At 42.5% G+C, this 24,588-nt stretch overlaps 2 protein-coding genes across 4 annotated transcripts in view; one reads left to right on the top strand and one right to left on the bottom strand.

The window, feature by feature from the left end:
- The window catches only part of LOC142777492 (uncharacterized), a 41,571-nt gene extending 40,377 nt beyond the window's left edge, over nt 1–1,194 (top strand). For both annotated transcript variants that reach the window (XR_012888136.1, XM_075881964.1), the window contains exon 2: nt 796–1,194. Coding sequence is in view for 1 of the 2 variants with exons in the window: in XM_075881964.1 (XP_075738079.1) it covers nt 796–903 (108 nt within the window). In the remaining variant the exon portion in view is untranslated. The remainder of the gene's footprint in view (nt 1–795) is intronic.
- LOC119185099 (uncharacterized) lies at nt 112–24,498 on the bottom strand. Of its 2 annotated transcripts, XR_012888137.1 has the most exons (8): nt 23,175–24,498; nt 19,040–19,112; nt 18,376–18,531; nt 16,113–16,224; nt 13,283–13,347; nt 1,196–6,833; nt 928–1,085; nt 112–850 (listed from the first exon to the last, which is right to left on the bottom strand). XR_012888137.1 is itself a non-coding variant. In XM_075881965.1 (5 exons), the coding sequence occupies exons 1-4, from the start codon at nt 23,267–23,269 to the stop codon at nt 16,129–16,131; spliced, it is 420 nt and encodes a 139-aa protein (XP_075738080.1). In that variant the 5' UTR covers nt 23,270–24,498; the 3' UTR covers nt 11,006–11,025; nt 16,113–16,128. The 2 variants fall into 2 exon arrangements, 1 of the variants encoding a protein (XP_075738080.1); XM_075881965.1 differs by lacking the exons at nt 112–850; nt 928–1,085; nt 1,196–6,833; nt 13,283–13,347 and adding an exon at nt 11,006–11,025.
- Between the last annotated feature and the right edge of the window lie 90 nt (nt 24,499–24,588).

The raw sequence follows: 24,588 nt of genomic DNA, 5'->3' as shown, positions 1-24,588 counted from the left end.
AAGGTAACTCTATTCAATAAGATATGTAATTGGTAAAGCACGCTTGCCATTGGTTACGATGCTGCTGAATCGATCTACAAACAATATAGAAGACAAAGGAAGATGCACAGCCATTTTTGTGAATTCTTCATGACCACATTTTTACATTTTTTTTACAAACACAGTATCCTTAGGTTATCTTGGATACAACATTGCTTAAAATCAGCACTACTGTTTTCTCCAGTAAAGAGAATGTTAGAACCCATCAAAATCACTTCATGCCAACTATGGTAGTGTAGCAGTGTCTGGAGTGGAAGGTGTTAACACCTCTGATTGGCTTTGGGACAAACTAATATTGGATGGGGTAGATATCACTTCAAAGGCACCCTGAGATGCACGAGGTTTTTCTCTACTTTCGGAACAAGTAGGTGCCACTGAAGCATTAAGATCAGACATCAATGAACCATCCTCACTATCATGTGTCTCCAGTGGAAAGAATTCGGGTGATCCCGGTGTACTAGATACCAATTTAGATGCAATTTCAAAATCTTTAAGTAGCTCTTCCCACTTAGATGTATCAAAAGCTGAAATGTAGCACAGGTTGCTTTCAGGCTGCCTAACTTTCTCCAGGTTGACTGAGCTGGTTGAATCCTGGCTGTTTGCTTGCTTCTGAGCGGTTGAAGAGGTGAGGTCAGCAGTGCCACTACTTTCTGAGACTATATGTTTGGCCTTGCTTTGAACACACTCGGGTGGTTTCGGTGCGCTTGGATCAGCTACGCTGCCTTTTGAGGAAGAAGGAACACTTTCTTTTTGCAGGACTTGTCCAGGCACCTGCACATCGTGTCTAGCAGCCACTGTCTCAACGGGATTCCTGGGAAGACACAAGAGACTATGAAGCTTTCGCTCCTTTGGCAGAATACATAGCATGCACTCCAGAGACAAGCTCACCTGTTTTCTGTGTGTTTGCCAACAGGTATGAGATGCTTGAAGATGAGGAGGGCTCGTTCTATCTCTTTCAGCAAAGAATCCGGAACTAGTGAATATCCTGCTTGCTGCTGGCAACGCTTGCACTCTTCAGAGCGTAGCTGTCTGTTTTCCTCAGCCAGCTGCGGAAAAAATTTTTGGGGGGTCTCTGGAAGCATGATAATGATAATTCTACCCTTTCAAATATATATTATGTTAAAAAAAAGAAAAGAAAAAAAACCCCAAACCTCACCTCAAGAAGCTTTCCTTTCAATATCTTGATGTCTTTCTTCGCTCTTCTCAAGCTTTCTTGGCATTGACGCAAGTCTTCCTTGGGTCGCACAGAAATGAGCACAAGGTGTAGAAATCAGACAAGACACAGATGGTTATACTACACAAGGCAGAGCTGAGGTACAGAATCGCTACATAACATTTTTCTCAAAATCCATCTGAATGCTCACATTATGCTGGTCACACAAAGTTGACTTTAGCAACTTCCAAAATCTGGGTAATGGATCGTCAACGGAACAATTTTCATTAACACCTTTCCTCATTTTGTGCTGGTCTTACACAAGGTTACCAATCTTAGAAGTAGGGATTACGTTTTCACCTGCTTTATATCAGCTTTACAGACAATTGACAGCATAATCCTTCTTTGCTTAGTTTGCCACGCTGTAATCATTCAGATTACTTGTAGACTCTTGCAATCTGTTAACTATATTATGCGAGTGATAACACTACAATAAGATAGTTTCTAATATCAGCGAGAACCAAAGAGATCATTGATATGATGGTCAGGAATACGGCAATCAGCAATGCACCGGCTTCCTAAACCTGTTTTTTTTACACAAATAATCCTACCCCCAAATTCTTTGGAATGAAGCTGTCTTATAGTCTACCCTTTGTCCTCATCACCCTCATCATAGTAGTCACTACACAGATCGTGTCAACAGAGTCAGGAGTGAATAAATGAAACCAAATGATGGTTACTTTTGTGCCAAAAGTTACCATCATCATTATCATTACAGCTTCCCTGTTCAACTGAGTTCGTGCCATGGAATCAGCTGATATATATATTTTCTTACCTGTGCTACCACAGAGATAGAGATGTGGGCCAACACAGCACCAAATACTTAGTCACTGACAGTCAAATCCAACAACACCAACGTCCAACGCCTCCTAGATTTCCCTTGCCTGCCGGATGAGCGCGAAACACCTGTCATCTATGGCAGCGCCATCTACATAGGAATAAAGGTCTTTGTATTTGGCCTTAGAGATTTGCAATTTCGGCATTTGCAAATTTTAGAGGCTATGCCTAGTGTCGAAGTGGTTGCCTGCTGAATGAGCGCAAAACGCCTGTCATCTACGGTGGCGTCACTTATGTAGAGTTAATTAAAATTACATTTACGCCTTTTAAAAACATTTCTACGCCTTTCTTTTGTTTTTTTCTTTGCCAAGCGTCCACTTGGGCACCGCATGCCTGAGTTGATGTCTGCGGTCGACGAGTTCGCGGACTCAGTTGCGGCATCGACGGCAAAAAAGCACCGGACCACTCAGGATAAAAAATTCTCCCACCTGTTGGACCAGAGTTCCACCCGAAGCACCCTAAATTCCAGGTTTGTCACCAATCTTTCATTTCGCCCACACACTGATCGGCAAACGTCTGTCCTGGTAAAGGGACATGGCTATAACATGTCAACGACGCCCCGTCTACTGAAGCTTGTCGCGACTGTAGAGGAGGCCGTGCAAAGCGTGAGGCCAGGCGCCAAAGAAATTAGGCTGAAATCATTGGTATCCCTTCGAAATTACCGTCACAAAGAAAAAAGAACTTGACCATGGAGGAGAACCAGGCACTTCGGGAACTCCGACGGGATCGAAGCATTGTCATCTTGCCCGCCAACAAGGGCAATTCGATGGTGGTGTTGGACAGCGGGGACTACGATCGAAAGGTTTCAGGTCTTTTAGAAGGGGACGCATACACGCAGCTAGTAAAGGACCCAACGAAGCAAACCCAGACACAGCTAAACAAGCTACTCGCGGAAATTTTCAAGCATTACCCGGATCTCAGAACACTTTACCTGCGACTCATCTGCCGTAACGGATCCGCACCGAGTTTTTTATGGACCACCGAAAATTCACAAGCCTGACGTCCCCCTCCGACTGATTGTAGACTTCACTTCCTCCCCATGTCGAGCCCTTTCAAATTTTCTACTCCAAATCTTCGCCCCACTAACCCTGAAGACACCAACTCATGTCCGTGATGCCAGCCACTTCGTGCAGCTAGCGTCAAATGTGAGCATCGGCGATGATGAGAGCCTGGTCTCATTTGACGTCATTTCAATGTTCACCAATGTGCCAGTTCCCTTAGCTGTCTCTGCTGCCTGTGCTGCACTTGAGGAGAACGCAAGCCTGAGTGAAAGGACTCCTTTGGCAGTTGACGAGGTCTGTCGTCTATTGGAGTTCTGCCTCTTCAGTACGAACTTCTCCTACAAAAGAACTATTTTCAGGCAGAACAGTGGAACCGCGATGGCAGCTTCCATCTCCGTCACGATGGCAAACCTGACCATGGAGTACATAGACGAGAAAGCACTCAGCTCCTTCTCGCCATGACCCAAGCTTTTTCTGCGTTATATGGACGATTGCTTTTGCGTCATCAAGATAGCTGAAGTTGAAAACTTCAAACAACACCTAAATTCCGTGCACCCAGCCATACAGTTCATGACCGAGTGTGAAAGCGACCACTGCCTGCCAATTCTCAACGTCCAGGTGGCAAGAAAGCCCAACAGCCTGGAGGTCTCCGTTCATAGGAAGCCAACGCACAGTGGCTGCTACCTTCAATTTGACTCTTCCCACCCCGCCTGCCACAAGGCCTCGGTTGTGACCACGCAACTGGAGAGAGCTAGGAACTTATGCTCTAATGACACCGAGCGAAAGAAAGAGGAGGCCCGCGTAATTGCTGACTTCAGAAAAAACGGATACCAAAAAACTTCATTCGAGCCACCACCCGCAGCGCAGAGCAACAGAGGATATGAAAACACCAATCAACCTCAATTGGCAGCCCCCCGAAACGCGTACCGGTCCCATACGTTCAGGGAAGCAGTGAGATGTTAGCGCGGATCTTCAGGAAGGAAGGGGTTCGCATCGCGCACGTGCCTTCGTGTATGCTGGGCCGCCTCCTCCCCCGCCCGAAAGACCGGTCAACAATTGACAGGCGCACCGGTGTCGTTTACAAAGTTCCGTGTGCCGAGTGCTCTTCGTCGTATATCGGCGAGACGAAAAACCTACCGGAACAACTGAAGCAAAATGCCAATGATGTGCGGAATTTCTACAAAGAGCGCAACGCAGTCGCCGAACATGCTGAGAAGTTGGATCACAAAATAAATTTCCAAGTGACGACTACCCTTGAAAGCGAGCCGAACTGGTTGCCCCGCCGCGGTGGTCTAGTGGCTAAGATACTCGGCTGCTGACCCGCAGGTCGCGGGTTCGAATCCCGGCTGCGGCGGCTGCATTTCCGATGGAGGCGGAAATGTTGTAGGCCCGTGTGCTCAGATTTGGGCGCACGTTAAAGAACCTCAGGTGGTCTAAATTTCCGGAGCCCTCCACTACGGCGTCTCTCATAATCATATGGTGGTTTTGGGACGTTAAACCCCACATATCAATCAATCAAATCAATCGAGCCGAACTGGAGGAGAAGGTCGTTACTCGAGTCGTGGCACATACACAGGACAGCCCATAATATCAACCACTCTCTCGGAACCCTTCCCCAAGTGTATTCACACGGACTGCGCTCCACGGCAAAACGAGAGAGAGAGGGGGGTCATTAGCCACCCCGTGAGTGCTTTGAAGACGACGCTGCTATTAGCCTCCGCAGTCACCCCTGAGGAAGGAACCAAGTCGGTTCCAAAAAGTCTGGTTTCTTCAAAACTTTTGGTTGGAGTCTAAATCATCTCCCATTTTTTGCTCTGTTTGCTGGCAATGTTGGCTAACGACGTGGAAGCAGGACCCCTTCGGGAATATTGTGCAGTAAATTTTCGTCCAAACTCGGAATACGATTCGGAGCAGGTTCTTGGTGGCGAAGAAAAGCTGGGTTCGTTGCTTCGCGAGGATTCCCGGGGGAAGATGTTTTCACTACTGGACGTTTTACAAATAGAACTTTACGTACAAAACTATTTACAGAGAAGAGACGTCAGCAACAGTAGGACCTGCAGTGGGGCCTAAGGCGGTCGTGTCGGTGTCCAGCCGGCAAGCTCTCCTAGCAGCAAAAAGACCCCTCGTCTTTTCCCGGGCGCTCCTTTTATCCCCCCGGCCTCGTTCACCGTGGCCCTCCTCAACACTGGACTGGAAGTTTCATGGAAGGAGAAGGGTAGGCAGAAGAAGATGCAGCGCAATGTTTCTCGGGAATGCGTCAAGCGAGCGAGCAAGGGGTTGCCACGCTTAGCTGGTTCCGTTTCTCGGGAAGACGTGCTACCAAGAAGGATGGGGGCGGGGGATGCCACGCCGAGCGTAACCTTACGTGTGCTTCGGGCCATTTTGTGGCATTCGGAAGCAATCTTTCGTTCTCAATAGCAGATGTGAGTCAAGAAATGTCGCCAAATATTGCAAATATATTAGGGATGATGAACTGCACTGCAGAGCAAGCCCGGATCGTGGTTAAGTGTACATTAGTTCAATTCGCTTTCAAGGACATCGTTTTTATGTCAATTCATTATCAAACATCCCTCGAATGAAAATAAATGTGTGACAAACATTTTGTAATTTGAGAGCTCAATTTGTGTTTTTTAGCATAACATTAGAAACGCTCTATGCAACGTTCAAGAAATCACGTTTTCATAAAAATATTTCTGCATAACATATATCCTGACATAAGTATGTAAATTCTTTAAGATATGTAAATTGTTTTACATTTATAAACAATATCTTATGCTGTATTTATAATCTTATTTAAAACAAACTGTTATTAGTAAAACTCCCTTTGTGTGCTTCAGGTTACCCGTTCATTTCGCGTCTAATGGCTTCCCTGAGCAAACCACACTCGTGTGTCTGCTGACATTGCAGATTAATTTAGGATCTTCTGCTAGGCTTGAGCACCTAAACGCGAACAGCTGAGTTTATTAAACAACTAACGCGGACACCAGTGAAAAGGCCTCAGTGTTCAGTGCCGCATGTGTAAATGCGTACTCGTCTTACGCTCCATTCGCCGCTGTACAGAGTGCATTGCTGGACGTTCTAGCTTCTGTTTTTTGGGCATGTGCTCGCTGAAACAAAATGTATCGTCTTAAACTTACTGACTGCTTGTTTCATCAAGCCGTCTCTTTTTTGTATTCTTTCTACCTTTTCCAATCCTTCGCTGTAATTGCTCTGTCCCCCATCAGGGTTATGATAAGCAATTATGTACTGATAAGTACAGGGATTTACCGAAACTCTGTGCCGCATATTAGCTTATGATGTTGACAGTGCCAAGGTAGACATTTTAAAGCTGGCTTATAGTCAGTTTCGCTGTTATAGGATGAAAAGGAACAACTCATACATATTGCAAGCACAGTCTAATGTAGCTAGAACATCATGCAATGATGGACAGTTTACTGCTTAGGAAGCACGTTGATGCGGCAATCTCCTGCAAGAATTTTGATACTTATCCTTGTTACACAACAACTATTTTGGTCAAATCCAACAACACCAACATTTCAAAGAAAGCCTTTTTAGACTGCCCAACTATTCGGACATTTGGTGCAGCCCCTTCCACAAGACAGTTGGTAAGCAATACGTTCTACATTGTTTGTTATATTGAGGATTGGAACTCGCCTGTGTTGCATAGCAGATTCTGCCACGAGTGGTGCGGTTGCAGTCCTACCCAGGGAGGGTGAGCGCTGCTTCCTTTTCACATCCTTCCTCTGAGCAAGACAAGCAACAAATACTCATCTTGTTATAGCTGTAATGTATAGAACTATTCCATTACACTGCATGTGATCACTTCCAATCTGCATTCGATTGAACAGTGCACACATTAATAAGCAAACATTCACCCTTTTCATAGCAGGCAAGCGTTTAATTGGTTAAGTCTTCCCGTCTTTTTTTTTCGCTTTTTATTAGGAATGAAGTACTTTTGTTTAGACCTCGTTGTCGGAAATCTTCGAGTGACCTTGAGCCATAAGCCGGCACCATTATACAGGCACTCAGACATGAATAAAAGAAGGCATCCAGACAATCAGCGAAGAGAGCTTTGCAGTGCGAATTTTGCCACCTCTTCAGGAGATGTTGCTATGCTTCATGTCACAGTATATGTCACAGTATACGGCTCCACTACATGGCACACCAGCATCTGGCCTGTGAATGCCCAGGCCTGCGTCGCATTGTAACCTTAATATGCTAGCTGAAGCCAGAGATTTATCCCATAAGGCAACTGGAAACAATGGTGTCCCGTGCACAGTATGATGTGGCATGGCGTGGTGTGCCCTTGCGAACATGCTCTACAGCCATGTTAATTAACATTTGGGCTAGTATCATCTCCAACCGATTCGCTTTGCTGGAAGCCATTTCGTGCTTACATTTAAGCAAGAACTTTCAACCATGAAACCAAGTGGATGCTTTGAGAGTTTAAATTGGAAGCCTCCACTGATGTTTGTTTTATTTCAAATGTTATTTTTTTCTGTTCGGTGGCATCATTCATGATAGCATTGTTGGCCGGTCTATATACTTTTGGGCATCTGCTGATAATGTGGTGTGCATTTGTTTTGAACAAATTTTCCACTGTGAGTCCGCAATGATTTTTTCTTTCCTCTTCTTCCCAATTAAGTTGCACTCTGTTCTGCAAATCACACCAACTCTCAAAACTACCTGCGTTGCAGTGATAGGATATACAAAAAATAAAAAGATGATAGATTTGTTTTTCGTAGGAGTTGTTGATAACACATGACACTACGCCATCATATAATCTTCAAGCTTGACAGGGATGGCACCACCATCTACGGGCGTAGCAATGAGTTACAGTGACAATGAAAAGAAATGCAAGCAGCACAGCACAATAGTGGTCAAAAATAATTGTTGGGGCTTCTACCCTACTACGATACGATTATGAGACAAGCCAATGTAGAGGGCTTGGAAAATTTTAACTACTTGCAGTTCCAAAAGAGATACTCTAGAAATTAGGAGAAATTACTAACATCGAAATTATAATAGAAAGACACGCAGGGTTTCCACCGACTTTTCCAGTGAAATTTTCCAAAGGACGAGTGAAAAGTCGTCAAAAGGCACTATTTTTTTTCAAATTCCCCAAATAAGCCGCCACTCTAAATATGCGTGACGTGACTAGTAATGAAAATTTCTAATGATGTATAGTCTCCTGCAGTACCATACTATCCCTAACACCCAATTTATATTGACGCTTTTTAATACCAGTTGCATCACCCGCTTCACCATGGGAGCCTCGAGAAAGCGCATGCATGCACCAGGAGTGTCCCTGAATGCTAGCGGAATGGTCTGTTTCAGTTGTAGCGAATGCAAGTCGAGAAGTCGCTACAACAAGAGAAGGACGGCGTGCGTAGCCTTCCTGCAGATTTGAAGAATCTCATTGTGTCCAATAATAGAACAACTTAGGTACAAACCAAATGAAATAAATTTGAAAAAATTCCTTAACCATGGCAATGCCCACATTAAGCTTTCTGTGCGGTTTTGCTTATGCTACACATTTGCCTCAACACAGTTTCTGAAGGCTGCCTGAAGAAGCCGATTTCCTGGCCGGCCCAAAAAATATGTTAATAACAAAGTTAAGTTCTACACAACAAATAATGAATACTGGAGCAGTGAAGAAGTCTACCAGCTATTCATGACAGTTGGAGCTGTGGTCAGAACGGCCTAACTATTCCATAGCTACTTCAGAATCAAAACTTTAAAGAAGCCTAAAGCTCTTAAATCACCTAAAAAGCTTGTAGCACCACTTCGCAGCACACGAAGCAGCCGGCTGAGTGGGAGATTGCTGGCAGATGCACCAGTGCGCCAGTGCCTCCAAGATCTAGGCGAATTAAGATGCACACGAGACACAGGACAGACATACTGAATTGCACGTGAAGTGAGCCTTCTATTGGTAGGTCCTAAACTATAAAAAAAAAATATTGCTGCCCATTTGTTTTGAAGACACTGAGTATAGAATTCATAACTCAGTCGAGACCTAAGCTGAAAATCGCCGAAATTTCGCCATGTCGCCATTCACGATGTTAGGTCACTACCGACCTCTCAAATTCCCCAATTAGGCGGAAAGTAGCTACCAGTGGGAGCCCTGAAAACATGACTGTACCGATTGATTTCACATATTTTTGAGTAGTTGGCTGTATTTCTGAAAGATTGTATGCAATGAGCGACTGCATGCCAGCATGAGCCGTAACATCGAATCCACCGCTGCTGATGCAAGGTGAACGTGTTCCTGTCCTGATATTTCCCTTTCTTCCCTGCTCCTTTACATCTTGCTTTCTCCCTTCCATAAAGACGCTGAGACATGCTACCCCACTTTTAAGTGTGGCAGCTTGGGCTAGCTGGTATGGCATGACGATAGTTATAGCGCGAGAACAAAACGACGACACAGAGACAAGAAGGTTCTTCGTGTCCTTCTTGTCTCTGTGTCGTCGTTTTGTTCTCGCGCTATAACTATCGCCACTTTTAAGGCTCCATACTAGTCATGAGGACTATTTGCTGCTGCTGCCATCCAAAATGATCTTAGGAGCCTTACTGGAAACTGAGCGGGTAGGACATGGGCGATAGATGGCACTGTTGGCACGCCTGTTTCCGGTACATAAAACGCCACCAAACATCTCTTCCTATAGTTCCCAGTATGGTCACTAGACAAGGCTGTTAGTGAAAAATGCACTTGATTTGTTATTTTCTATCAGTTTTTAAACGAAATCTACAAAGTTAAGCCCCCAATTTTCAGTTTGGCAGACAGTCGTGGCAGCAAAAATTTTGTTCAATATTCCTTTAATGTGCACCTAAATGTAACGACACAAGCCCCAAGCATTTTGCCTCCACTGAAATGTAGCTGTGCCAGGTAGGATTCGATTCCATAACCTTTAGATCGGAAGTTTTAGAGAAAAATGCACAAGGCACCACTTATGTGGAGATTAGTTTGCACAAGGCTAACCCTTAGAGTGCAACTGGATAGGGACGCAATGCTTACAGCAACGTAATGTACAAGGACACTCAGGCCGGATCATCAACTATATGGCGCGGAAAGGGCAAGACCGATTAAATACACTTCCCTGTGATGCTATTGCAGGCGTGAGAGAATCTCTCCCACAGGGGCTAAGTGCCGGACACAAGCAAGCTAGGCGAGGGGGGAAGGGGTTTCTTATCGACGGCCAATGAGAAAGGAGTGATGCAGCAATACACACTAGCACGATGCATTGCACCATGGCCAGGGCCACCTCATTGCCATATAAAAATGGCTTTTGGTGATTGAGCTGTGGGAGGCGGTATTGTTTCTGACACGGTAAAGCCCCATAACCACTAGACCACCATTATGGGTGCATTAGTGGTCTTCTGCTTGCATTTGCTTTATTGCTCTATTCCCTTGGTAGAAATAGAAAGAAGCTAAAGTACTTGATTCTGTTACAAATAACCGCAGTGTCTCTATACAACAAAAATATGCTGTGGGGGGGCTCATGGTGCGGCATGGCAAGACGGCCATGCAGTTTTTTGGCATAGTACCACTGTGACAAAAAGAACTGCAAACAGTGCAGCACCTAAGCACTCTGTTGTTTAAATTTATTTTGAAGTGCCTCTAAACTGGGTGGTATGAAAAGGCACTATGGTCATACATGAGAGAATCAAGGATGGCTCTGTCATTTTTTTAATGCCGCAACCTCTCAAGATGTAGTCACTCTATTCATATTTCTTTAGGGTTTTTCCTGCCCTTGTTGGATCAACAGCAAAGTCAACTGCTCATACCTTAGAAAACAAGCTTTTACAATCTTATGCATTCACTTGCCTCTTGTGGTCTACCAGTTGACCTGCTTCTTTGGTCACAAGGTGGCAGCGGCTGGCCTCCCAGAGGCCAGCCGCTGCAGTACGATGTCCTCCCAGAGGGAGGACATCGTACTGCACGCATACACAACTTATGTATGAGCTAAACCAGTATAAACTTCTCCAAGGTATCAATCATGGCACAGGTATTTTTCATGGGTTTATAAAGCTCATTTAAAAGGCCCTAAATGACTTTTCAAGACAATTAAAAAGTGGCTTCATGACTGGAATACGTATGTTGCCTGACAAATATACTTCTTGACGATATATTTCAAGTATAGTACAGGCAATAAAAATGCACAAATAAACAGCTTTAAATAAAAAATAAAATAAAAACAATTTACAGAGGTTTAGACACCAAATTTCTAGGCTACACAAAACCTGTTATAAGCTTCTTCTGCATGCAAGGACACTCTGTACAAAGGGCTGGGCACAGCAATGTTTAGAATATTTTTCAACCCTTTGCAGCCCAAAACATTGTCTTACTATTCATCCGTTCTGGTACAATAGCAAGGAAAGCAAAGCACTTAAGTTGACTTACTTCTTCGCTGATAGGGCATAATGCGGTGAAAAAAAAAACACTCATGTGAGTCATTCCCGATAGAATTATGTTTTGTTGTCCGGCAGAAGCCGACAATAGACTGTGAAGGATTGAGCGAGAACATGGCTTATGGAGACACAAAAATCAGTAAAGAAAGAAGTGTTTTCTTTATTAAATAATTGAGATCTACAGCTATTCTTTTGCATGTGCAGACTGACAAGTCTTATAAGGTCAGTATTTCATCCACAGTTTAGATCTGTGCAACGGGTGCAAGCTGAATGCTAAATGTTTCTAGATCACTTGTTTAGCATGTTGGAGAGATATGATCCTAACAGCGAGAGCTGTAATTACTTTTTTTTGCCTTAAAGCCTAAGGTGTATATCACAAAATCCTCAGAGAAGAATTCTCACTTTCTAATTACGGATTTTAAAATTTTGATTTGGTTTCTTTCCTTGGGGCAGTCATGGTACAAACATATCTACTTTCAATCATTTGCACACTGACTAGTTATATTTTATTCTGAATACTGTTTGCAGCATTGCACCTATTGCATATTGTAGTATCCATCTATATCACACTGTACACTTTCTGCTGAGCGGTCTTTTTCCTATTGTCTCAAACAAAAATAGAAAGGCAGTACTGTGTATCTCATAAACCAGTAAGCGTACAAGAAAAAATATTGCATATTTGAAATCAGCATGAGAAACTAACCAAGTCTATTTAGTTTTATTGGGTTTGAACATAAAATACCGCAAGTAGCTCCACACCCCATTCAACTCTAGACATGTGCAAATATTCAAGCACTTCAATTATTCAAACAAAGCATTACAGTATTTGAATTTACTTCAATTGAACATTAATTTATTGTAATGCTGAAGTATTGGAAATGTAACGCCCTTGTAAACGTGACTGCACGACAGTAAAAGGGTGCTATACCGCAAATACCCCCCCACACACTGCAGCCACATTTTCGACGCAGACAAAAATGCTTGAGACTCGTGTGCTTAAACTTAGGTGCAGGTTAAAGAATCTAAGTTGGTCGCAATTTCCGGAGCTCTCCACTATGGCATCTCTTAAAATCATATGGTGGTTTCGGAACATTAAACACCAACAATTATGATTATTATTACACGCACACACACAAAAAACGCACTGCCACGAAGCCCTACTGTTAATTGAATATATTACATCAATTCATAACTTTTTAGGCTACTTGTTATTTTGACATACATACAAGTAAATTTAAAACTAATGTATATTACAGGTTATCACTTCCATTCTACTAAATACTGCTACTATTCAAACTTGTTTCCCCTTTTGATTAAAAAATAATGACATTTACACAAACCTTGTTTCACTTGAACACTATATATATTGAGCAGGTTAGTTAGGTCACGACAAATATGCTGATTTTTCTGTATAATGTGTGAAACATACAATTTGAATTCAATTTGAAATTATTTGACCAAATCACTATTTGCTTCAAACCCATTTTCATTTAACCTTGAAGTGGAACTTCATGACACCGTGCATTTTTTTTTTTTTTTGAAAATATATTCACATTTAAACACCACTCCAGTGCAGTGAAACCACCCTTGCAAGAGGCAACGTGTGGATTAATATACACCTCCTTGTTCATAACGAATACTTAAATTTTTCCAATAATTAACATTCGAATCCAAGTCAATAAGCATATGTTAATATTGTTTAAATATTCGAAGTGCTACAATATCTGCGCAAGCCTAGCACACGACATTCAGTATGACAAGAATATATTTATAAAGAGGTCACCTCACAACGTCTCCCACGTCGATTTGAGGACAACTTGGCGACAATGTCCCTGGCTAGATCCGTGTCTGTGAGAGCAAGCAAACATGCAACACACAGTCACCAAAATGTCTAACTATTGTTCACAAGCAGCAGTTTTTTATGTGTATCTTCGCCATATGACTGAATTAAGTTCCAGAAGGGTGAGATATGCCCACAAAGCACACGCACAAAAACAATTTTTTGTAACTTCGTTTCATACATGAGGCGCTGACGGACACAACAGTCACCACTGCGCATGATAGTTGAAAATTTGGGCTGCTGTACATCCGTGTCTTGATGCATGTCATCACATAATTGAGCAGTGGAGAGAGAGCACTGAACAAGTTTATTTCGAGTTGCATAGTTATAACCTTGTGCCTGTTGACTGAGATTGCTGGCATGGTAGATAACGACGAGGTCAACCTCGACTACAATCTGTGTGACTACTTCCACATGCCGTGCCTTCAGATGTACCAGGTATTCTCTCTCTATGCCAGAGATTCTAATACTGTGGCCAGTGAGCTTCTGGCTTGCGGCCCGCACATAACTGTCCTCAGCACGCAAATTCTAATTTTATTTATAAGCACAATCATGAGCTACACAGGCATGACTGGTCTGAAGCATTGTCTTCAGGAGGTACCCCACGTGGTCGCCATATTGTGAAACATAATAATGAAGCAAGAAATCGAGTTTAGAATTGGCATCCAAAATGTAGTCATTTTGGAGACTGGTATCTGACGTGTTGTTGAAATTCCAGCACCAAATCTCCTTCATAAATGGCCCGTGTACGAGATGTCGGAAAGCTTTTCTTTCAAACTGCAGTGTTTGCTGAGAATTGCAACGTCTGCTGACAAAATTCTCTGCTCAGGCAAGGATATATCTTTGTGCTCTAGTGCAAGTCTGTCCCCTCTTTCCGTTAAAGGTTTGCTAAAAGAGAGCGCTCGCAAAGATTGTGGCAGCCAACACAAATTCATGATGCAGGTGGCGACTGGTAGACAACACGAAAACCAAAGGTGAGCATCACGTGCATTGGTACTACACCCACTTTAAAATTGCTTTCAAATATTTTCTAGCCTATATTAATTGATATTTCATAAATGATGCATGTGTGTCCTTTTTACCATATTCCTCAAGGACTTCTTGTCAGGGAATTCATAGCTTATATTGCTTAGGCAACCCTTGACAGTGGCACAAAATACCTTTCATGAGAAAGGGAAGAAAGTGAAGTGCTGTTTACCAACTATTTAATGACACTCTCAGAATAGCATGTTATCTTTTAGATAACATGCTGTTTTGCCATGTTAATCCATGCTACACGTTGCTTCTTCACGCACACAGAGAAAGTCTTTTTAATTTTTACCTGTACATTTCTGGTAGTGCCAATAGGCAGTTGGTAGTTCGCACTTGGCTTTCCTCTCTTTATTTCGCCCCCTTTTTTCTGCAAAATGTATTTTGTACCACAGCCCAGTACATATAAGCAATATCCCATAGGTTATATCACTACAAAAATTTTCTGTCGTACTCCTTTAGGCCAAAGAAAGCATAGGAGACATTATTTTTTATTTAACTTCAGGGTAATAGTTACGACATAAATTGCAAAATATTAAAGCGGACGAAAGGGTACCCTTTTTGTTAGTGGGATCGAAACACAAAACTTTCAATAATTTTTGGAGTTTACATTATAAAACCACCATATAATTATGACAGACATGTAGTGGAGAGCTCAGAAAATTTGGACTACCTGGGGTTCTTCAATGTGCACCTAAATCTAAGCACACAGGCCTCAAGCAGCTGCCATCGAAAACGCAGCCACCACAGCCGGAATTCAATCCCCCACCCTGCAAGTTAGCAGCCGAGTGCGACCCAAAACTTTAAACTTGAAGTGTGTGGGTTCAGATCCCAGACAGATCCCGGATCTGAACAAGATCTATCTAGATGGAAAGAACTAGGGATAAAACTGGTTTGTTAGTAGCAAGTTCAGATAGGTTCCTTATCCTAAGCCTGAGCATAATGGCTGAAGCGCTATTTCGTTTACAGGGGGAGACCTTGAGTTCTAGCAAAAGTGCTTGGTTAGCTCGTTGTACGAGAAGTCGATCCAATTTGGAACCTCTGCATCACCTTGCATTGTGTCAGCACGGCTGGCATGTCCTCGCGCAGCACTGTGGGCAGTTTGCAGTAGCACCGTTCATTCCTCCCATACAAACGATCAACTTTCCATAAAGAATTTCCCGGCCCTGTCCAGAGATGACTCCTTTGGAAAATGATCAAATATCTGCCCTAGAATCACCGAGCATCCTGGACCTCTTTGGGTCTAAATGCAGCAATGCAATGGCTACTGATGACCACTAAAAATTAAAACTATATTTTATATATATTTTTAATTTAATTTTAATTTAAAATATAGTATACTATATTTTAAATGCCTGCAAACTTCTTTTTCTCTTCAAAAAACCACAAAATCACATCTTGGCACAAGATTTTTGGTGCAAATTATGTGATGTCTACCGAAATATAGTAGGATGTAGTAGGTATCATTTCTTGAAGTACGTCACAAGTGAAATCACATTACTGCTGCAATCAGATTACCACTGGCTCTCGTGGCAAACAACAGTCACTTTTATTTCCCATAAGTATGTTTCATACAGCTGTTATTCAGACATTTTCTATTGCATCATCTGTGTTAACAGGAATGTCTTCACGGCCATACTTTGCATATAACTTTGAGTTTTGATATAATGAAGTCTATTTGTCAATTTTAATAATTTCATTGCTTTAAAGTGGAAACGGACAGAGAATACAAACTGGTGCTCACCAGTGGATGGGTTTTGTCATATGTCCACCACCTCCAGCACAACATTTTTTCGCAGCAGGTTAGCCAATGCAGCCACCATCATTGCCGATATTGCAGCTCTGAAGGTCAAGTGCTGTCACAAAACAATCACACTGCTACAGTGACTCAATGCAAAGACAGGCATTACACAAACACAAACATGAATGGATGAACAGAAATAACATAGGGTATAGGTTAAGGATTCCGCCGATTGCTTTGCAAATGTAGGCCCACTATACTTGATTCTATTATGTGGCCTTTATGTGAGCCTGGCAAACTTCTTCCCAAAGTTCAAAGATGCCTTCAGGGAGACTGGTTTTAACGATGTTCTCGCCAACGAAAGGGGCGTCACAGAGTCGAAACGAGGTTAAGGCAGCCGACTCGCCTTTTAGGTCAGTTATTGCCGAAAAGAGGTGGTTCCTTTCAGGGGGCCCAGTAGTCAATCCACTCCCATCAATACCTCTTGTCACAATGCACAACCACCTTCCTTGTCACCACAACCTGTGGGGTCTCGAGGTGGCCAGCGCCCTGCTCTTGGAGTGAACGGACACAGCAGATGCGGTCGAACCAAACCAAGCCAACAACTTACATTTATTTAACTACTTTTAGAACACGATACCATCAGCCAATTATTAAAACATCAATCCTGACCAAAACACCAAGACATCTTTACACAATATTAATCAATAGTCACCGACATGACAAACAAGGTGGTGTCGCTAATGCTCGACTCGCCACAAGGGCCCCCGGCAGACGGCCCGCGGTGCCGTGCATTCGGGTCCCACTGTGAAAGGCAATCATTCATGCCAAACGCCACCAGCCGAAGAAACTCGCTCAATTCTCTCGTGTCGCCACCAAGGCTTGCCGCCAGGGGGTAATCGCTACCAATCTAACCATGATGATGATGATAGAGGTGATCAACGCTCGCGAATACAACGCCACCTACCGCTCAATAGTTGTGACCCCGACATACGACTTGTGCACGAGACCTGTGCGTCATGCGGTGCAAAGAACTTTACAGAGAATATCAGCATCCCCACAAAGTATTGCAATTATGTCTAACCGATGTATAGTAATATTGAGGTCGTACAAAAATGACGCTACTATAGTACCTTCTCAGCACCAGAAACTGAAGATGCTGCCGGCTACCGGAGCTGCCGTTCCTATAAGAGCAGCATGGCCAATGCCACTCCCATTTTTGATGCTGTCACTATTTTATCAGACAGGCGGGGACTTGTGTTTTCTATAAATTTTTTGTTTGTCCCCAACATTTCAAGCATTCGTATGCAGAGGGTGGAGGGGAGAGAGTGAGGGCGAAATTTCCCAGGCTCATGCATTTCTGTGGAAGCGTGGCATGCAAACTTTTAACCAACACAGCACATGTATTGACGTGCAGACACAGACAAGGACGGGGAAAAAAAAAGGATGCAGTGCAAAGCCCACAAACCCAACCGAAAATGGCAATAAAATTCAGGCATCTATTTTTTTTAAAAGGAGATATTCTGAACCCAGATTTCTTGGTTGTAAGCTACAATGGAACACACACACAGTGTAGCAAGAAATTTTTTTCACCATATAAAGCGCACAAATGTTCTCAGTGCAGCATCTGCTCGTTGTTATATCCCATATACAATACAGGTGTTGGTATATATAACACAAAACCAACATACACAATTTTAGGCATAATATGGAGATTCTGAAGGTAACAAATATTTTATCATAACAACACACTACATACTGCCAGTAAACATATATTTCCTCATTTATTGCAGTAGGTGCTACCAATGTAGAGAGCTCAGCGATTGAAACGCGACACTCTGAGTGCGTGGTTATTGACACTTGTGCCACAGGTAAGCGCTTGTGTAAAAGCTGCCACATAGTGTCACACGGAGAATGTTTCTGATGAATCCTGACTGCGTCCTATAAACAGCCATTCAGCCTGTGGTTTTTTGCTGGCATTGGTGAAGCGCTGCATGTCATGGCTTTTATGACCTGCACTCACGTGCCCGTGAGCACAGAGTGAACGCAATCACTCTGAATCACGAACGCTCTCTTCATACGACACAATGTGCCAGCTCGATTTCACAAGGGTTCATCTGTGGCGCAAGTGTCGACACCTAGGCGCTCTAAGTGCTACACTTCAATCACTAAGCACTCTACAATGACAACACATTGTAACAGCAGGCTTGTCTTGTTCTGAATGAGTAAAAGTATCTGATTAAGCCACAAGCATCCGCGCCCTCACCCTTGAGGCAGAGGTTGTCCGTAAGAGCTTCAGCCAAGGTGCAGACCCCTCGTTACCTAGCGGGTTATTACACAGGCTACGTCGTCGCAGGCCCCACAGCAAGTCTAACCTCAGTGCGCTCCGGCGCAGTGGCCCCTGGCAACCGAGACTCTGCTGCTGCAGGAGCGAGGCCATCAAGGAAGTTGTTTTGCCGCCCAGCTGACAGTCACAGAGGCTGAGCACATGTACATTTTCATTCTCGCACAGGGCACAGCACAGCACTACAAATAGAACATGCCTTCACAGCCTGGCACAAATTGTGTTTTGGCCACATAGGCATACTAAAGTTTCCTGAAAGTCCATATGTTAAGTCTATGTCCCGCTCCGGTGACAATTCAATGTACATCATTCCACTGATTAGGAGCAGTGTAAACCTACCAGATGCTATCAAAGGTATGATGTCGCAGTGTTTTATGCGGAAATTTTAAGGTGCCACTGACAGCTTCATTTTCCTTTGGCATGTATTTTCATTTACCAATGGCCTTCTCATGGTAAGCACTGCGATTTTGAAATTTTCAAAAAACAAGGCACTAAAACCAGAAAAATTGTGTTTCCATGGTGTCCCTTTAATAAAAAAGGTCAGCATTCAGACTTGAGCTTGCAGCACGATAAGAGGAATGCTTACCTTCGAGGCCTTGCATGTCAAGTGAGCTGCCATCAAATGTGACACCCACAATGGATGATGATGCTTGGATGGCCTGAAAAGAGCAAGCCTTCACAGTGACAGCAGATGTAAGCCTTGAAAGAGAATCCTTCTTTATCAACCATACTTATCTAACACACTGCACTGAGACCTTTTGAATAAAACTTGCAAAGCCTTATTCCACCCACAGATGTTCTCTTACCAGGCCAAGAGCCAACGAAATTCCCAAAGGAGAATCCAGAATTCACTAATAGAAAACATTTTCTTTTTCCAACAAACTTTTGTAAGGTTACTGTATGTGTTTTAAATAACACCTGCATAACACCAAAAAAATCAAGAATATTCCGCACAAGATCAACAATATTCAACTCGAGGAATCAACCGGTGCAACTGCACACAAGCACGGAACAAGGATATTCAGCAATAATCATGCAGCTGCAGAAGAACTGTGCGAAGAAGCATTAGTTGGTTTCACCTCGCCCTGATTTAAAGACTTGTGGCCCAGTAGAAGCTATAAAGTGCGAAATTAATTTTCAAAGTGTGACAAGCACATGTATACTCGCAAACCTTTCGCCAATCGCCTGTATACTAGCAGCGCTAGAAATTGCATTGCACTACTTTTTACAAACAGGCTTCAACGATCTGATGTAAGACCGAGTGATGTCTGTAACTCGGTAAGTGCCTACAAATGCGAATATTAGAAAGATAACACGAAAAAAAGATAACAGCACATTTTATAAGCACACAATCTCTTTGTGCAATAGTTTTTGTATTTATAGGAATCTGTTATAACACAGTTGAAGTTCTTTATAAGAAGCACTGATATAAAAGACAAATGGGTATAAGAGATGCCAGTGTGCCTACAGTAAAATACAGAATGACAGGAAAATGCATATGAGGTCCACTGCTTGTAAGAGATATCTCATATAAAAGATAAGAATTGCTGCCTGGAGAATGCTTCTTATAAAGCGGTTTAACTGTACTGGTACAAAGCCAGGCTGCTCAAAGAGGCATATTTATTTACGCGGCAATAAAACAGAGCAAACTTTTAGTCAGGGTGTTCATCTCCTAGAGACAAAAATGTTATTGACTTCATAACTTATTTCCGTTCGTATCGACAGAAACCTCCGGCAAGCTGAACAATGTCTGTAACAGTACCACAAATGTGGCATTTGCAGTAATGTTACAGGCTTCATTCAGCTTGCCTGAAATTCCACAGATACCTGCTGCACCAATGATAACATGCCCTTATGAAACGTTTGCAGAGACAGAGATCATGATGCCAAGGTACCGCAGTGCAGCTGTAAGGTACGATTATTTTTCATTAGCTATGAACTAGCTGATCATGGGAGTAACATAAAGCATCAGAAGAGAAGCAGCACTATATCGCATATAGGCATGACCAACTTAGCATATTAAATCATTACTTAATAAAACCACATTAATAAAGGAAAAACCTTTTTATGTGCACAAAACATTTCATGAAAAAATTTGAGATAGGAAAGAGTGCACGCTACCAGTTTATTGCTCAGATAGTGGGAATATATATGCACAATCGCATGGGTGAAGATATGAACCAACAAAGAAAAAAATCTCTGCCTATCTTACTGTTGCTCTGTGATAATCTCCAACGTTATATGAATTCAGTCATGGCAGCAGTTGTCTTCCCATTTAAAAAAAAAAAGGATTCTAAAACAGTCACAGCTGTACTTCAATTGGTAGAGTATCAAATGCATTATTCAAAGGTTGCAGGTTTGGTCCCTATTGGTGGCAAGGTTGTTCTTTCGTATATGTCATTATTAACTACACTCCAGTTGAAGAATATAAATAATGTATCAAATACCTGGCTTCGTATATTAGTTTAATCAAGTTATAAAGTAATCAGAGCATAAGAGACAACACAAGTGCTCATCTTCTGAGCATTGCTATTGCAGGCAGACCATGCCCTGCCATTAATAAGTGATCTAGCAGAAGTGGCATATAATGCAGACCGCCGACAGCTCTTGCACTTGAACCAGTGAGAGAGGGAAGCCGAGTAGCTCCAGTGATTTGAGGCTGGTGTTGTGCTTCAGATGTTTGAAGAGAGCAGAAAAGAACTCCGTGGTCAAGACCGGTGCGAACACTGCAGGCACCTGGGAGCCATCTGGCACCAGTTGTACATCAGTATCACGTGCAATGAAAAGCAACACTATTGTAAATGCCGCCTCAAACCTAAGCTTGCATCATTCCGAAGTCTTTAACAAACAAATTATTCCAACGAAAGCATGTGGGACATTATTTATTGCCTTTGACTGTAGTGTAGTAATTACAACGTATATATAAATTAAGGTGGGCAAAGAAACATTGCCACTGTTGGGGTTCAAACCCAAAACCTTCAAATTATGAGTATGCAGACAGGATTGGAGAAATAATTAAAGCTACAGAAATAGAATTAGGAATAACTGTCTGAACTTATCGTTTCTAACCCTGTCATAAAAAAATATTCTTTTTACCTTAGCTAATACGTACAGAACACGGCTGCGATATATATCGATGAAAGATATGGGCACCAATCGTGTAGTTTATTTTCTTCACATTTTTTTTACTATCAGTATATTTGTGTCTACATGCTGAGAAATAAAACCCGTTGTAAAGCAATGCTAAAGTTTATTGTTTGTCTTGCATTTTGTCAGAATTTTACGCAGATATTGCGTTGTTGAAGTTTTATCTACAGTTGTCTATGCCCTGATCATTTAACGCCTGCCCGACTGCAGAGTTTGGTCGTACCAAATGCCTTCTTTTTTTATCTATGAAAGCTACCTATTGGAGTTGGTGATTCGAGGCATTTTTCCAATGCCTGATCGATACTGTAAATGCGGTCTCTTTTCAGATATCCTGCCCAAAAATTTACTTTGTCCTTTAGTTCATTAAATTCTAAGGTGACGTTAATTATAGCAGAAATTGCCTATGCAACAAGCTTCTGGGAAAAGAGAGAGAGAGCCAATGGGCCTGTAACTTTTCAAATCCTTGTGGTGCCCTTGCTTCTGGATTAGGATAATATCAGCATTATTCCTAGGTACTGCTGGACTCACAGTCGGGAGACATTTTGTATACAGGGTAGCCAGTTGTTCTGTCCACTGTCTTTCAACAGATCTGCTGTCACCTGGTCCTCACCAAAGACTTTGCCTTTTAGCACTCCCTCCAAGACTTTCTTTACCTCCTCTGTCTTTACTAGTGGGTGTCCGATTCGTCTCGACTACTACATGTTCCATTATTGTCCCATTATTGTCATGGTTGTCCTGGCTACTGTGTGAATCTTTGTAGAGATTCCTCAGCTACTTAAACTGTCTCATACACAATGTTAGTGACATTGCCTTTTTTTTTTGTTTTCCAGTGCATACATCTGGTCTTTTTGCTGTGCCCAGCTATCTCTTCACCACTTTTAGGCTTTGCCTGTTCTTCAAAGCATGTTCAATTCTATCCATACTATGCCTTCTCATGTTGGCTTCCATATGCCTGTTCATTAACTTCGAAAGTTATGACAGTTTTCTACTCTGTTATTTATTCTAAAGGCTATCATTTTGACGTCCCTTAATGAGGTCAGTTGTCTCCTGGAAAAGCTTGCCAATGTCTACCATATTTGTGTTATAGACTACACAATACTTATTGTTCATGGCGTGAATGCAAAAGTTGCATGCTTTGGTTACAACCAACTACCAGAAAGCTTTGTGCTTGCCTAATGTTTTCTGTAAGCAAACGACTGCTTTCACAATGTTGTCATACATATATTTTCTTGTGCAGGCATTTGCCATTCAAATGACAAACACTAACATGTTGAATGAGGTTAGCTTGTTATAACCAAATCGCAGTCTTGGTATGTACACACTTTTCTTATTGAAGTTTAACATACAAGCAAGGACCACAGTATGGAAAGGCGATAGTGGCTCCAAAGAGGTACTGCTGACTGTTTTGCTGCGCCGATTATTCCTTTAAGTAAGACGGTCTATACAACCTTTTGTTTAACATCTTGCTGAGCAACATTTCACGCGCTAGTCCCTAGAGTAAGGCCACCTTCCTACAAAATGCTGAATGCTGTTTGTCTCTACAAACCCTACAGTTCAACTTGTAAGTGACCTACCCAAGAGAGTGCGGTGATTGCTCAGAAACCACGACTTGAAGACGACCACCTTGAGAGTTTTGTCTACACGCAGGGCCTCCAGGATTGGCCTCCATTCTTGTTCTCTGATTTCGTCCACACACACATCAAGCGAAGGCGCGTCAGCGGACATCAGCGTCACTTGGTTCACGCGACACTTGGCGCACTCTTCCTTGTACACAGCTTGAAAGCTGCAAGGAACTGCATAAGCACGAGAACCTAACTGCGCCATTTTGAAACAAACGTTTTGGCACGTGAAAATTGTTCATTCGAAGCACTGGTACAGTGGCTGGAATAGGAAAGTGTGATGAGCGGCGACTCAGCCTGACACCTCTTCTTCTAGCCACCATAGTTTCGGCAAGCCATCATCATTGTTGCGAGCTTTACATTTTTTTTGTAAAGGATGATGGCAGCTGCTTTTCAAGTGCACTTAGCGATAGTTTTGCACAATTTAAGTGTAGCAGGAATGCATTTCAGAAGTTTTCGAATGTAAATGTTGCGAGAGTAGATTATTTGTGCACTCGTGTTTCAAAAATTTCGTTAATGAGGGACTGCGATACGAATATTTTTTGTAGTCGCAAGTTGATTGATATGTGCGGTTTAACGTCCCAAAACCACTATATGATTATGAGAGACGCCGTAGTGGAGGGCTCCGGAAATTTAGACCACCTGGGGTTCTTTAACGTGCACCCAAATCTGAGCACACGGGCCTACAACATTTCCGCCTCCATCGGAAATGCAGCCGCCACAGCCGGGATTTGAACCCGCGCCCTGCGGATCAGCTTGTAGTCGCAAGTTACGAAATGCATTGACTCCTGTGGGCATTCGCCGGTGCTCCAAAAATATTTCTTTGTGGTGAGAATTTCGTTCCCTCGAGATTTCGTTATCGCGGGTTTCGACTACTTAATTTTTTTTACAACCATTTTTATTGCCAGCAACTTTGTTGAATATTTTATGCTTGTGTGACGTACAAGGCTGTTGCCCTAAAAATAATGCATTCAGACTACCAAATCACACCATTATGCAAGCATCACCTAACTTTTTTTGAAGTGATGTTGCAACTATAACCATAGGCTGAATGTCTGAATTTTGTGTCAAATGGAACATGAAACTAGAAAAATTACCTTTGGTTATATACCTTGATACTAAATATAATTTATAGATACAAGTAAAAAATAAATGATGGTTAAGTATGTTCAGAAAAAAAAATATATATATATATAGTAGTGACATGTTTTCACGCATTTTATGCTCTTTACGACTCTAACTAAGGAGCTAGTACATAACAAACAAGTTAAAGGTGTAAACATGGGACATTGAATAGCAAAGCACAAGATGTTCAAGGAGAAAAGTATTTTTGCTAAAGCCCCACACAATGCTTTCAAGGTAGGTGATT

Source organism: Rhipicephalus microplus, chromosome X (genome assembly GCF_043290135.1).
Source record: "Rhipicephalus microplus isolate Deutch F79 chromosome X, USDA_Rmic, whole genome shotgun sequence".
Lineage (NCBI taxonomy): Eukaryota > Metazoa > Arthropoda > Arachnida > Ixodida > Ixodidae > Rhipicephalus > Rhipicephalus microplus.
This window is presented reverse-complemented; position numbering and strand designations above follow the sequence as displayed.